This window comes from Dromiciops gliroides, chromosome 2 (genome assembly GCF_019393635.1).
Source record: "Dromiciops gliroides isolate mDroGli1 chromosome 2, mDroGli1.pri, whole genome shotgun sequence".
Classification (NCBI taxonomy): Eukaryota; Metazoa; Chordata; class Mammalia; order Microbiotheria; family Microbiotheriidae; genus Dromiciops; species Dromiciops gliroides.
This window is the reverse complement of record NC_057862.1, coordinates 91,766,879-91,777,917: the sequence shown is the minus strand read 5'-3', so window position 1 is coordinate 91,777,917 and position 11,039 is coordinate 91,766,879. Positions and strand designations below refer to the sequence as shown.

The 11,039-nt window shown below is 40.1% G+C and overlaps 1 protein-coding gene across 1 annotated transcript; it reads right to left on the bottom strand.

Moving 5' to 3' along the window:
* Positions 1-664: 664 nt before the first annotated feature.
* Positions 665-9,569, bottom strand: PRDX3 (peroxiredoxin 3). Its single transcript, XM_043988814.1, has 7 exons — positions 9,319-9,569; positions 7,789-7,918; positions 6,871-7,012; positions 5,969-6,104; positions 4,889-4,992; positions 2,889-3,054; positions 665-1,578 (listed from the first exon to the last, which is right to left on the bottom strand). Exons 1-7 carry the CDS (start codon positions 9,352-9,354, stop codon positions 1,525-1,527), a joined length of 768 nt encoding a protein of 255 aa, XP_043844749.1. The 5' UTR covers positions 9,355-9,569; the 3' UTR covers positions 665-1,524.
* Between the last annotated feature and the right edge of the window lie 1,470 nt (positions 9,570-11,039).

Genomic DNA, 11,039 nt, shown 5'->3' with positions numbered 1-11,039 from the left:
CCCCTTCCCTTCCCTCCAGATCCGCCTGCATCTCTTGGGGGCGGGGCCGGCTGCGGAGGAGGAAGAGGAGGTGTGGCCCGAATAGCAGTCCGGTGCTTCATTCCAATTCCCTAATCGACTTGGTAGCTGCTGCCCCAGTTGGGGCAGAGGAACCGGAAGGAGTGACTGGCAATCTCTAAGCCTCAGGACAAATTCAGAAACGCTGATAGCGTCCACGTGGCCCCGTACATTCCATTCTACACTCCGCGCCCTTTCCACACCTGGTCATCGCTACTCTATTCAAAGCTGTCCAAAGTCACGGGGTTAGGAGGCCTCTCGGTTCACCTACTCCACCCCTCTAAAATATACACAAGTGGTTATCCAGCCTCTGCTAGAAGACTTCCTGTGCGGTCCCCAAGAGGCAGACCCGTTCCACACCTTGTTTGGATGGTCGAGTCTGAGTTAGAGGGACGTTGGGCTCCATCCTGTCAGAGATGCCAGAGAGGGAAATTTCAAGGGAGTGGATAACACCTTGCTAGAAGTGCTTCCTCCTCTTCGGCCTCAGGTGCCTTTTCGACCCCACCTGGGTCTAGCTCCGCTCCCCAACCCTGACCCCTATAGTGCCCCTTCCCCACTTCATCCTCTCCCGGGTGTTAAAGAGCTGCAACAATGTAAAAATACGTTAAATTTTCTTTATTCTTGATTATAGAACATACAGAGTTATTCACCAGTTAGAAAAATAAATGTTCAATAATCATTTCCAAAGCAGCATTAATATGCAATTCTGGGGTTCAACGGATATCTTTTATAATAAAATTAAATAGTTTTGAAATGTATCAAGACATAAAGTTCACTTAAACATCAAATAATGGTGAAATGAACCCTGAATTAAAAATCTCTGGTCTGCCCTCCGTGATTAACTATTTTTAACTTACCATTGTAAGTGTTGGATTTTTAAAAACAAATATACTTCATACCTGTCTTATACTCAAATGTGCCATGAGTCAAATTAGACCTCTGACATTATTATCCTTAATTGCAGGACATTCACTTTATGGAGAAAGGACTATAGTTCAATTAAAAAATAAATCTGCAAAGGGATATTCAGTAAAGGGAAAGCAGCTATACCTGTTTACCTATAAAACTCAAGACCCTCAAAGCATCCTGATTAAAGGTTTGCCACACTGGTATTTGTGCATATGGAGGCAATGAACAATTCCTTTAGCCTACAAATTCAAGAGAACCTCTTGGTTCGAATGAAGACATCAAATATATGGTAAATGCAATCTGTAAAGGAGAACTATGGGAAAAAGCAAGTATTTGGTACTAAAGGATCTTTGAACTAGCATCAACTATTAAGGTTAAATAGTTTAGGGGGGAAATTTTATGAAAACAGCATTTTGGGATGCACAGATACAAGCAGAAGTTGTATATATTCTACACTTCTATATGCAGTAATTTTTTTTGCATGTTATTGTAGATTCCAATTTGTGGTTTCTTCATAATTTAAAAAGCGCTGTGCAGGTCTTCAATACATGGTATCATTTATTTATTCACTTTCTCGAAGTACTCTTTGGAAGCAGTCGGAGATGGCTTGATCTGAAAATACATAAATTTTAGTGGTACAGTTATGACTTATTGTGAACTATATCTTCCCCTCAAAGATTCAATTTCTAATTTCAGATCTTTAAAAAGTGATTGGGGCAGCTAGGTGGTACAGTGGATAAAGCACCGGCCCTGGATTCAGGAGGCCTGAGTTCAAATTTGGCCTCAGACACTTGATACTTACGAGCTGTGTGACCCTGGGCAAGTCACTTAACCCTCAGCGCCCCCTCCCCCAAAAAAGTGATTCAAAAAGAAAAAAAACTCCAGAACCTCTAAGTTCTGCCTCATACCTATCAGATCGACATTTTTTGTCGATCCTTTTTGGAAACTGACAAATGTTTCAAAAGGCTTGGGGGGTGGGGGGCAGGAGAAAGGTACACAAGTGTATTGTTTGTGGGGCTATAAACTGGTCCAACCATTTTAGAATTATGCTCAAAAAGTTATTAAACAGTGACCCAGCTATATCATTATTAGACACACCGCCCCCCTGCAAAAAAAAAAAAAAAGGAAAAGGCACAACGTGTAAAACAACAACATATTTATAGCAGCTCTTTTAATGATAGCTAAAAATTGGAAAGTGAGGGTTAGTCTTCCTCTGGGAATGGTTAAAGAAACTGATATTATTGTGTCATAACAAGAATGACATGGAAAATTTTAGAGAAACCTGGAAACACATGTATGAACTAATGCAGACTGAAGTGAGAAGAACTAAGAGAACAATTTATTCAATGATAACATTATAGACCAAAAAAAAAAAAAGCCTTTCAAAGAATTACTTTGACTAATTCAATGATAAAACTGTGAGTCCAAAAGAATGACGGTGAATAGCGAGGGACTTAAAATGCAGAAAGGGACACCCATTTTTGCACATGGCTAATAATAGGGATTTGCTTTGCCAGACTATGTAGATAAATACTGAAGGATTTTTGAAAATTTACTTAGTAGGAGTTGAGGGTGAAGAGATTGGGAAGGGCATTTTAATTTTTAAAAAATTACTTGAAAGATTAATTTTTTAAAAAGAAATAAAAGAAATAAAGAAATAAAAAATAATAGCTTAACATAAAAAAGTTACATGAATACTTTCCAAGATCATGGTAGGGAATCCTTCCTGCTTCCTGGCTTCTACAATATAATCTATGATCAAATTCAGTCCTTTATATACAATCTTAATCTCCATTCTGAAGCCTCTACTTTTCTTGCCCTTATAGGCTTTTCAGGCCAGTGTTCCTGGCAGCAAAGAGATCAATGAATTCTACTCTTGGAGTGTTTCTGAATGCTAAAATCAATTTTAAAATTAAACATACCGTAGGTGAATTTGGTGTCCAATTTGCTGGACAGACTTCTCCGTGCACTTCCACAAACTGGAATGCCTTCACCAAACGAAGAGTTTCTTCCACGCTTCGGCCCACAGGGAGATCATTGACGCTCATATGTTTGATAACTCCATTAGGGTCAATTATGAAGAGACCTCTGCATTCAAAGAGTTACTACCTATTAGTATTCAGGCAGAGAAGAATTGGTCTCTCAGAAATGAGTTTTCACTGCCCCTTTGATGCCTCCAGTATATGTATAGGATATGCTTCTAGCAGGAAATTAGAATGGATGGCTACAGAAAAGAGGTTGGGAGGCAACCATAGAGACCAGGGGAGTGGATGAAATTACCAAAGGACAGAATATGGCAAAAGGGGAGAAGACCAAAAAAATAACTTTGGGGAATACTTTTATTTAATGAATAGGTCATTCAGTGAAATGGAAAGAGAACTACTAAGAATTCATGGAAGCACTATGTAATGCAAAGCACATTGGAGTTATTCAAACACTTGGACTGGAGTCTCAACTCTAGCAAATATTAGTTCTATGACCCTGGATATGTCATTTAACATGTATTCAATTCAATCCAAATTTATTAATTGCCTACAAGGAGGGAGAATACTGTAACGATTGGAATGATGCCACCTGCTGGAGTTACTGTAGGAAAGCTCTGCCATGAGAAGGTGTCTGAGGGCAAGCCATGCGGTCAGGTCTTTGGCATCAGGAAGTGACGTTTGCTCGTGGGTACTGTCTATCAAAGCTACCAGCCAATTAGCTTGGAGCTGTGTGTGTGTGTGTGTGGGGGGGATGTTCCCAGTTTCACAAGAGGCTTCTGGGAGGAAGGAGGAAGCCTTGGGTCCTTTTTGTTCCTGACCTTGCCATGGTGGGTCAGTGGGTTGGATGAGGGGGGTCTCTTAGAAACAGTTAGATTTTTACCTTTCTCTCTGATCCTAATGCTCTTTAATAAATACTTAAACACTTAAATACTCTCGCTAAAGCTTATAATTTATTGGCGACCACTCGTATTGTAGATAATATAGCTAGAATTTTAGCCCCATACAATACAAACAAAATGAAAAACAGTCTCTGCCCTCAAGAACATTCTCTTCTATTGCATCCTCAGTTTCCTTAACTGCAAAAGGAAAATAATACTTGCACTACCTACCTCACAAGATTGTTATAAAGAGAGCATTTTCTTCATGAGAGGCAGTGCTGTTTGTGAACAGAATGCTTGACTTGGGAGTCAGGAAGACCTGAGTTCCAATTTTCCTTCAGACCTGGGCAAATCACTTAAGCTTTTTCAGACTCAGTGGAATGGAGAAAGTAACAGCACCTCCCTTCCAAGGTTGTTGTGAGGATTAAATGAGAAAATGTTTGTAAAGTACTTTATAAACCTTGAAGTACTTTATACAAATATCAGCTGTTATTTTCATTGTAAACTACAAAGCAGTATATAAAATTCGCTACTAGTACAGAGCAGTAACAATTACACCACTTTACACTCCCCTAGTATTTTAGTTTTCCAAGTACTTTCACAAACATTATTTTACATAATCCCCACAATAACTCCACGGGTTCAAGACCCACCTCAAAGGCTACTTCCTTCACTAATTCTTTTTTGATACAAATCATATTTGGTTAGAGAGGGGGAACCTTCTCTGAACCTTCTTAGCCCTTATCACATTCTGCCTCTGCCTCTTATTATAGCGATTGGTTCTTATCCTTTTCTACTTAGTCAGCTAACTGATCTTTTTATTCTCCCCAGCACTTAACACTGTTGAATAAAATGGTTTTTGAAAGATTAGGATAAAAAATGAGAGAAGATTTGTAAAGTGCTTCAAAAAATTTTAAGCATTACATGAAAACAAGCTTTCACTGTTATTGCAATAATAATAAATATTTTTAAATGCTTTACCAAGTTTTACATCTGTAAGAATTATTGTGGCATTAATTTGTACAGGCAAATCAAGGTTAACAAGCAACAGGCGATTACCTTAATGCAAGGCCAGGTCCTTCAAGTAGAACTCCATAGTCTCGGGAAATTTGTTTGGTTAAATCTGATAGGAGCGCAATATTCATATGGCCTAAACCACCACTCTAACGAAAATTTTAAAAATCAGTATTACTATATAACTTAACCAACATGCTTGATGCTAGAATATAAAATTTACAGATCCCCTTTTTCAGATACCAATTGTAAATTCTTACATAAGGAAATTCTTTCCACTTTGCCTCTATGTATAACCTTGCTTGTCAAAATATTATTGGATAATATTGTGATTTAGTAGGTTTGCATAAAACTATCTGACCTTGGAAAACACAAGACCTCAAAAAGATAATGATGAACTTATCTGTTTGAATTTAGAAGAAAAGAAATCCCAAATAACCAAGGTCATAATGCCCTTTCAGTTATTTAGCAGTCAGTAGGAAATAATTTAAAACTTTTAAAATTAAAATATTGTTGCAGATGAAATTATGTAGCATTTTTTCAAATCTTCAAATTCTTCTCTAATTGAAGACTTACTATGCAGCAGAATATAAACTAGGAGGAATAATGAAGTAGCAGTTTATAGTTATTTGTAATTGTAAGAAAAAGCAATAATTCAACTCTAGTAGCTTAGCTTGGAATTTGTTGTTCTAAATAATTCTGAGGAAGGCTCTATTGTTTTTTTAATTTACAGAAAAGTCCCTTACACTTGGTAATAGTGAAGTTACCTTAGGTATTTGGGCCTAAGAAAAGAAAGGAAGGAAATAGATGACAGGGGATGTTTCCTCCTTAATTTACCTTTATCTCGTTCTCTTGTACTTTTTGTATTTTTCCTATGCTGATTAAAGGCCTTTGGATTTAACCAAAGATGTTTCTAAATATTCATGTAGTTTTTTTATACTATATGGGAGATTTCTGAGATTTCATCAAATAACATTTTAAGGCTGTTAACATATTAACAGTAAGTTTTTAAGAATTATAGTGGCAATCCTGCTAGAGTGGTTTCAGAGCCTTTTTACTTTCCATGTCTCTAAGTCTTTTGAGGACTATTTGGGTAGTGGTTAAATCTATAGTTCAGTCTTATACCTTTCTTGGTGTATTTATCCAGGCAAGATGGCTGAATTGGGAATCCACTGAAACAGCAACTACTTCACAGTTCACATCATGAAATTCATTAGCTTTGTCACTGAATGAAACAATTTCTGTTGGACACACAAAAGTGCTAGAAAGGGAAAAAAAGATGATTAGGACAATCTTATATTTACCTCCATTAAGTCAGAATTTGAACACAGGTCCTCTGACACCAATCTAGTATTTCTTTTCTCCACATCATACAGTCCCCTAAAATTTGGAGGCGCTTCTAGAAAGTTTCCCACTAGTTTGTGATTTACTTGGCCACAGCAATGAATAAAGATCATTTATGAAGGGGTTGTGAAGTGTGTTTTGGTGTAGTGAGGGCTCACATCAATGAAATGATGGATTATTTGAAGCAATGAAGCCATTACACGGATACATTTTGCATAAATAAGAAAATTGTTTAAGTTTTAGAACTAATTAGAAATAGGCACTTTTACTAAATTTTTTTTTTGGTAGGGCAATGAGGGTTAAGTGACTTGCCCAGGGTCACACAGCTAGTAAGTATCAAGTGTCTTAGGCCAGATTTGAACTCAGGTCCTCCTGAATCCAGGGCCAGTGCTCTATCCACTGTGCCACCTAGTTGCCCCCAGAAATAGGTACTTTTACAATGATACTTTGGAATATACAAGTTCAACTACTTTAAAACCATAATCATCATATGGAATGATTCTCATTCCCAAGTGTTATCACTTCTTAACTAGTAACAGACTCAAGCTGTACTAAAGGACATTCAAAATAAAAACTCATAAGGAATTCCTCACTCATGAAAATATGAGAGAAGCCTCTAAGAGAATAGAGACTCTCTGTCTGACCAAAGCATAACATAAGAGCATTATGGAAACTATACTTACAAATCAAGAGGATAGAAGAAAAGCACTAAATATTTGCCTTTATAGTCATCAAGGCTTATTTCTTTGAATTCTCCATTGACGACAGCTGTACCCTTAAAATATGGAGCATGCTGGGTGACAGCAGGCACGTAAATTGAAGAACCTTAAAAATATAGATGTATATAGAAATGATTAGTAGAATTCAAGCCCCACCTTTGCCAGATATACTGGTTGTGAATCTGAAAGTCACTTAACCTCTCAGTGCTTAAGGAAACCCTTCATTAATAATTAATACAGATGTTAATCGAAAGTTTCAGTTCAGGACAACTCTTCCTTCCATAAATAGGTAAACATATATATGTTACTGGACAAAGCTTCCCAATGATTTTCTTGAGGTATTTTAAAGTCTGACTTTAAGAACTTTTTATACAAAGACCAACTTAGTAATTTACTCCTGCACAGGACAAGATTCAGTGATATTATACATTTTCTTTTTCTTTTTGGTGAGGCAACTGCGGTTAAGTTACTTGCCCAGGGTCACACAGCTAATAAGTATCAAGTGTCTGAGACCGGATTTGAACTCAGGTACTCCTGAATCCAGGACCCATGCATTATCCACTGCGCCACCTAGCTGCCCTCATATACATACGGTTTCGAAGCCATTAAAAATGCTTTATATATCTGAAATTTGACGGTAGCAAAGTTCATAGCCTATGGCATACAATATGAATTTCAAAATGAATTTCTATTTTATGTTGAATATGATGGATGTTTGCAAACATTTACAATATAAATAACAAAATGCTGAATCAAAAAATCTGAGGGCTCAGTTGCTCCTCTACACCACAACCTACAACATCCACCCAAGAAAAGTGGCATATACAAACGTGTCATTTTCTACTTTTGTATCAATAATGGAGCATAATGGAGAGGACTTACTAGTGCTGAAGGAAAATTTTGAATGGGTAGCAGTTGTGGGCATAATCTTGGCTGGGAATGTGTTTCTAGTCGCAACAGGCCTAAAGGCTGCAGAAATCCCCAGGGGAAAGGAGTTCACATGCCGTGCCACCTGTTAAGTGAAATGTTACTTTTTCTCATTGCAAATAAAATACAGACAAAAAACCATTCTATTGTAGGGCTAGAATCAGGAAACCAGCAGAAACACAGAGAAAAGTGATTATAGGGGGCCTAACATCTCTCAATGTCCCTGGCCCCAGTGAGCAATTCTAATTAGTAAAGAAGAGCTCAGCATTCTTTAATTCTCCAAGCTTTTAAACATCTTTCTGCCACACAAAACAAGGGAGAGGAAAGAGACTTGTTACAAAAAGGTTTTTTTGTTGTTGCTGAGTAATGTTCCACTCTTCATGACCCCTACTTGGGGTTTTCTTGGCAAAGATACTGCATTGGTTTGCCATTTTCTTCTCCAGCTCATTTCACAGATGAGGAAATTGAGGCAAACAAGGCTAAGTGATTTGCCCGGGATTACACAGCTAGTAAGTATCTGAGGCTGGATTTGAACTCAGGAAGAGGAGTCTGACTCCAGGCCCAGCACTCTATCCACCTATTCACTGTGCCACCTAGCTGCCCCTAAGGGGGTACAACATAGCCAATAGTGCCAGCTAATCAAGCACTCCAGTCTAGAGCATTTTGTTTATTTAGGCAACCTTCTAGGTGTTATATTCTGAACACGGGTCTATTTCTACACAAACAATAGTTTTGATTAGGAAAAGAAGACCTTTCCAAAGTTCCCTTGAGGGCAGAAATTGTCATTTTGTGTCCCAGCCCTCTAGCACGGTGCCAGTCATACAGTGTCTGTTGAATCGAACCCTACAAATAATCGACAAAATGTCAGGCATTTATCAAGTTGATCTGGGCAGTCCCTTGTGAAAGGATCAGCAGCAGCAAGAAGAGACACAAAAGAGAGATAGCTGTAGACTGGGTCCAAGAGAGAGAATATGGAAGGGGGAGGGGGAAGGCAGGTTGGACTAGAAGATAATGCAGGATAGGGGTCGGGTGGAGGATTGGGAGACAAAAAGGACGGACAGAGAGCACAGGCATTGCCCTGGGGGATGGGGGAGAATGAAGGGTCATGGGGGGATGGGTACTATTTTAAAGGCTGGAGGGCTAAATAAAGAGGAAAGTCTTTGCTCTGGGAGCTAGAGAAAAGGCACATGGAGGAGGAAGAGAAGGGGGAATGGGGGAAGAATTGGAAGGAGGGGGCTGGCGATGCGTTAGCGGAGGGCTGGTCTCTGTTCCTGGCATGCAAGCAGGTGGGCAGCACAGGAGGTCTCTATCCAGCCGCACGGTGCGGGCAGCGACCCGCTCAGCCCCGTCCTGCGGCCAGGCCCCGGGGCTGGACATTTCTCCGGGCCGGCAGAGGGAGCGTGGAAGCTGGGGGTCGAGCCCATATAGCAAGAGAGAGCGTCTGGGGGGCCGCGCCGCCTCCGTCCCTCACCCCAGGCCACTCACCGAAGCCCGAAGTAACCTTCCCAAGGAAGCCGCCATCTTCCAAGCGTGGGGAGGGCCTGCGACCCGCGGGGAAATCAAGGAGAGGCAGGCCTGGGGCGTGGTCTTCGGGCCAGGGGCGGGGCCATGGAGGCTGCGGGGCGGGGCCAGGGCATGCTCAGGTCCGCTAAGGCCGTGCCGCTAGTTGATCAAGGACTAGAGGAGAAGCCCGAGGGGCAGTGGGTGAGTGCAGGATGGAGCAGGTTGGGGTGGCCTACGGGCGGGACACTGGACAAAATGTCACCGAGCGAGAACCACAGCGAGGCCAGGGTGCAACCCATCCCCGGGCCTGAGTGGGGGAAGGAGGCACGTGGTGCATACGAGCCATGGAGGTGGGGACGCGGTGGAAGGAGAGCCCAGGTCTGAGGGGCGTGTCCAGAGACTCACGATTGGGTTGAAGGTAATTGGGTGAATCTAATCTTGGAGAGGGAGAAGCAGCGGAGGTAGAGGCTGTTTGCCGCCTTTTTTCTAGAGCTGCCCATTTCAGCTGGCCTCTCCTTATCTTAAATTCCCTTTGCTCCCCCGAGTCTTCAGGTTGCCCTCCAGCACCCCTTATCTCTCCTTCTCCAGATCAGTCAGGCCACTACACTGCCGGCTACATACTTAAAAAAAAACAAAACTACTTCTTGAATTGCAAACCCTTGAACACGGTAGGGTAGTCAATAAATGTTTGGCAAGCTGAATTGCATTATACTGCCTTTCATTGTTTGCCGACTGTGAATTCTACCTACCGAAGACATTGTAAAGTCCTCTTGTCTAGTAAGCAAGTATTTAGTGCATCCTACCAAGACCTGTGGGGATACAACGAATAATTACAAAAGTGTCACCTGGTTGCCAGGCCCTCCTCTAGCTGATAATTTTGAGCAAGCCTCTTCCCCACTGTGGGGCTCAGTTTCCTCATAAGTAAAATAAAGGACTAGGTAATAATTAACGAAACAATAACAATCAATATTTACATAGCTCTTAACAGTTTCATTTAGCAGTTCTCTGAGGTAGTCAGATGTCAAAGGTCCCATTCTTAAATTGTTAATGTGTTATGCATTTATATCAAAATTTAATTCAACAACCATTTATTAAGCATCTGTTATATACAAGTCCTTGTGCTAAGAGGAATGCAAAGAATAAAAAACTAGGGTGACCAATCTATTGTCCTTTTTTAAACATTAAAAAAAAATCTTTTGAATGCCCTTCAATTGGGGAATGGCTAATCAAGCTATGTTATATGATTGTAATGGGATATTATTGTGCTATAAGAGATGACGAGCAGGATGATTTCAGAAAAACTTGGGAAGACTTAAGTGGACTGATGCAGAGTGAAGTGAGCAGAACCAGGAGAACACCGTACACAGTAACAGCAACATTGTTGGATGAAAAACTATGAATGTTTTAACTATTCTCATCAATACAATGATCCAAGACAATTCCAAAGGACTAATGATGAAGCATCCTATCCACCTCCAAATAAAGAACTCATATTGAATACAGACTGAAGCATGGTATTCTTCGCTTTCTTTCTTTCATTTGAATTTTCTTACACTAAATGACTAATGTGGTAATGTTTTACATAATTGCACATGTATAACCTATATCTGATTGCTTACTGCCTCAGGGAGGGAAGGAGGGATAGAATTTGGAACTCAAAACTTTTTATTTAAAAATATTTATAAAAAAACACCTTTCAATAT

What these genes read in the sequence shown, in the direction of transcription:
- PRDX3 (XM_043988814.1), bottom strand. Translation starts at nt 9,354, where the DNA reads ATGGCGGCTTCCTTGGGAAGGTTACTTCGGGCTTCG. An exon ending in GGATAAATACACCAAGAAAG is followed by an intron (nt 4,993 to 5,968) that starts GTATAAGACTGA and finishes AATTTTCGTTAG; the next exon opens with AGTGGTGGTTTAGGCCATAT. An exon ending in GGACACCAAATTCACCTACG is followed by an intron (nt 1,579 to 2,888) that starts GTATGTTTAATT and finishes ATGTATTTTCAG; the next exon opens with ATCAAGCCATCTCCGACTGC.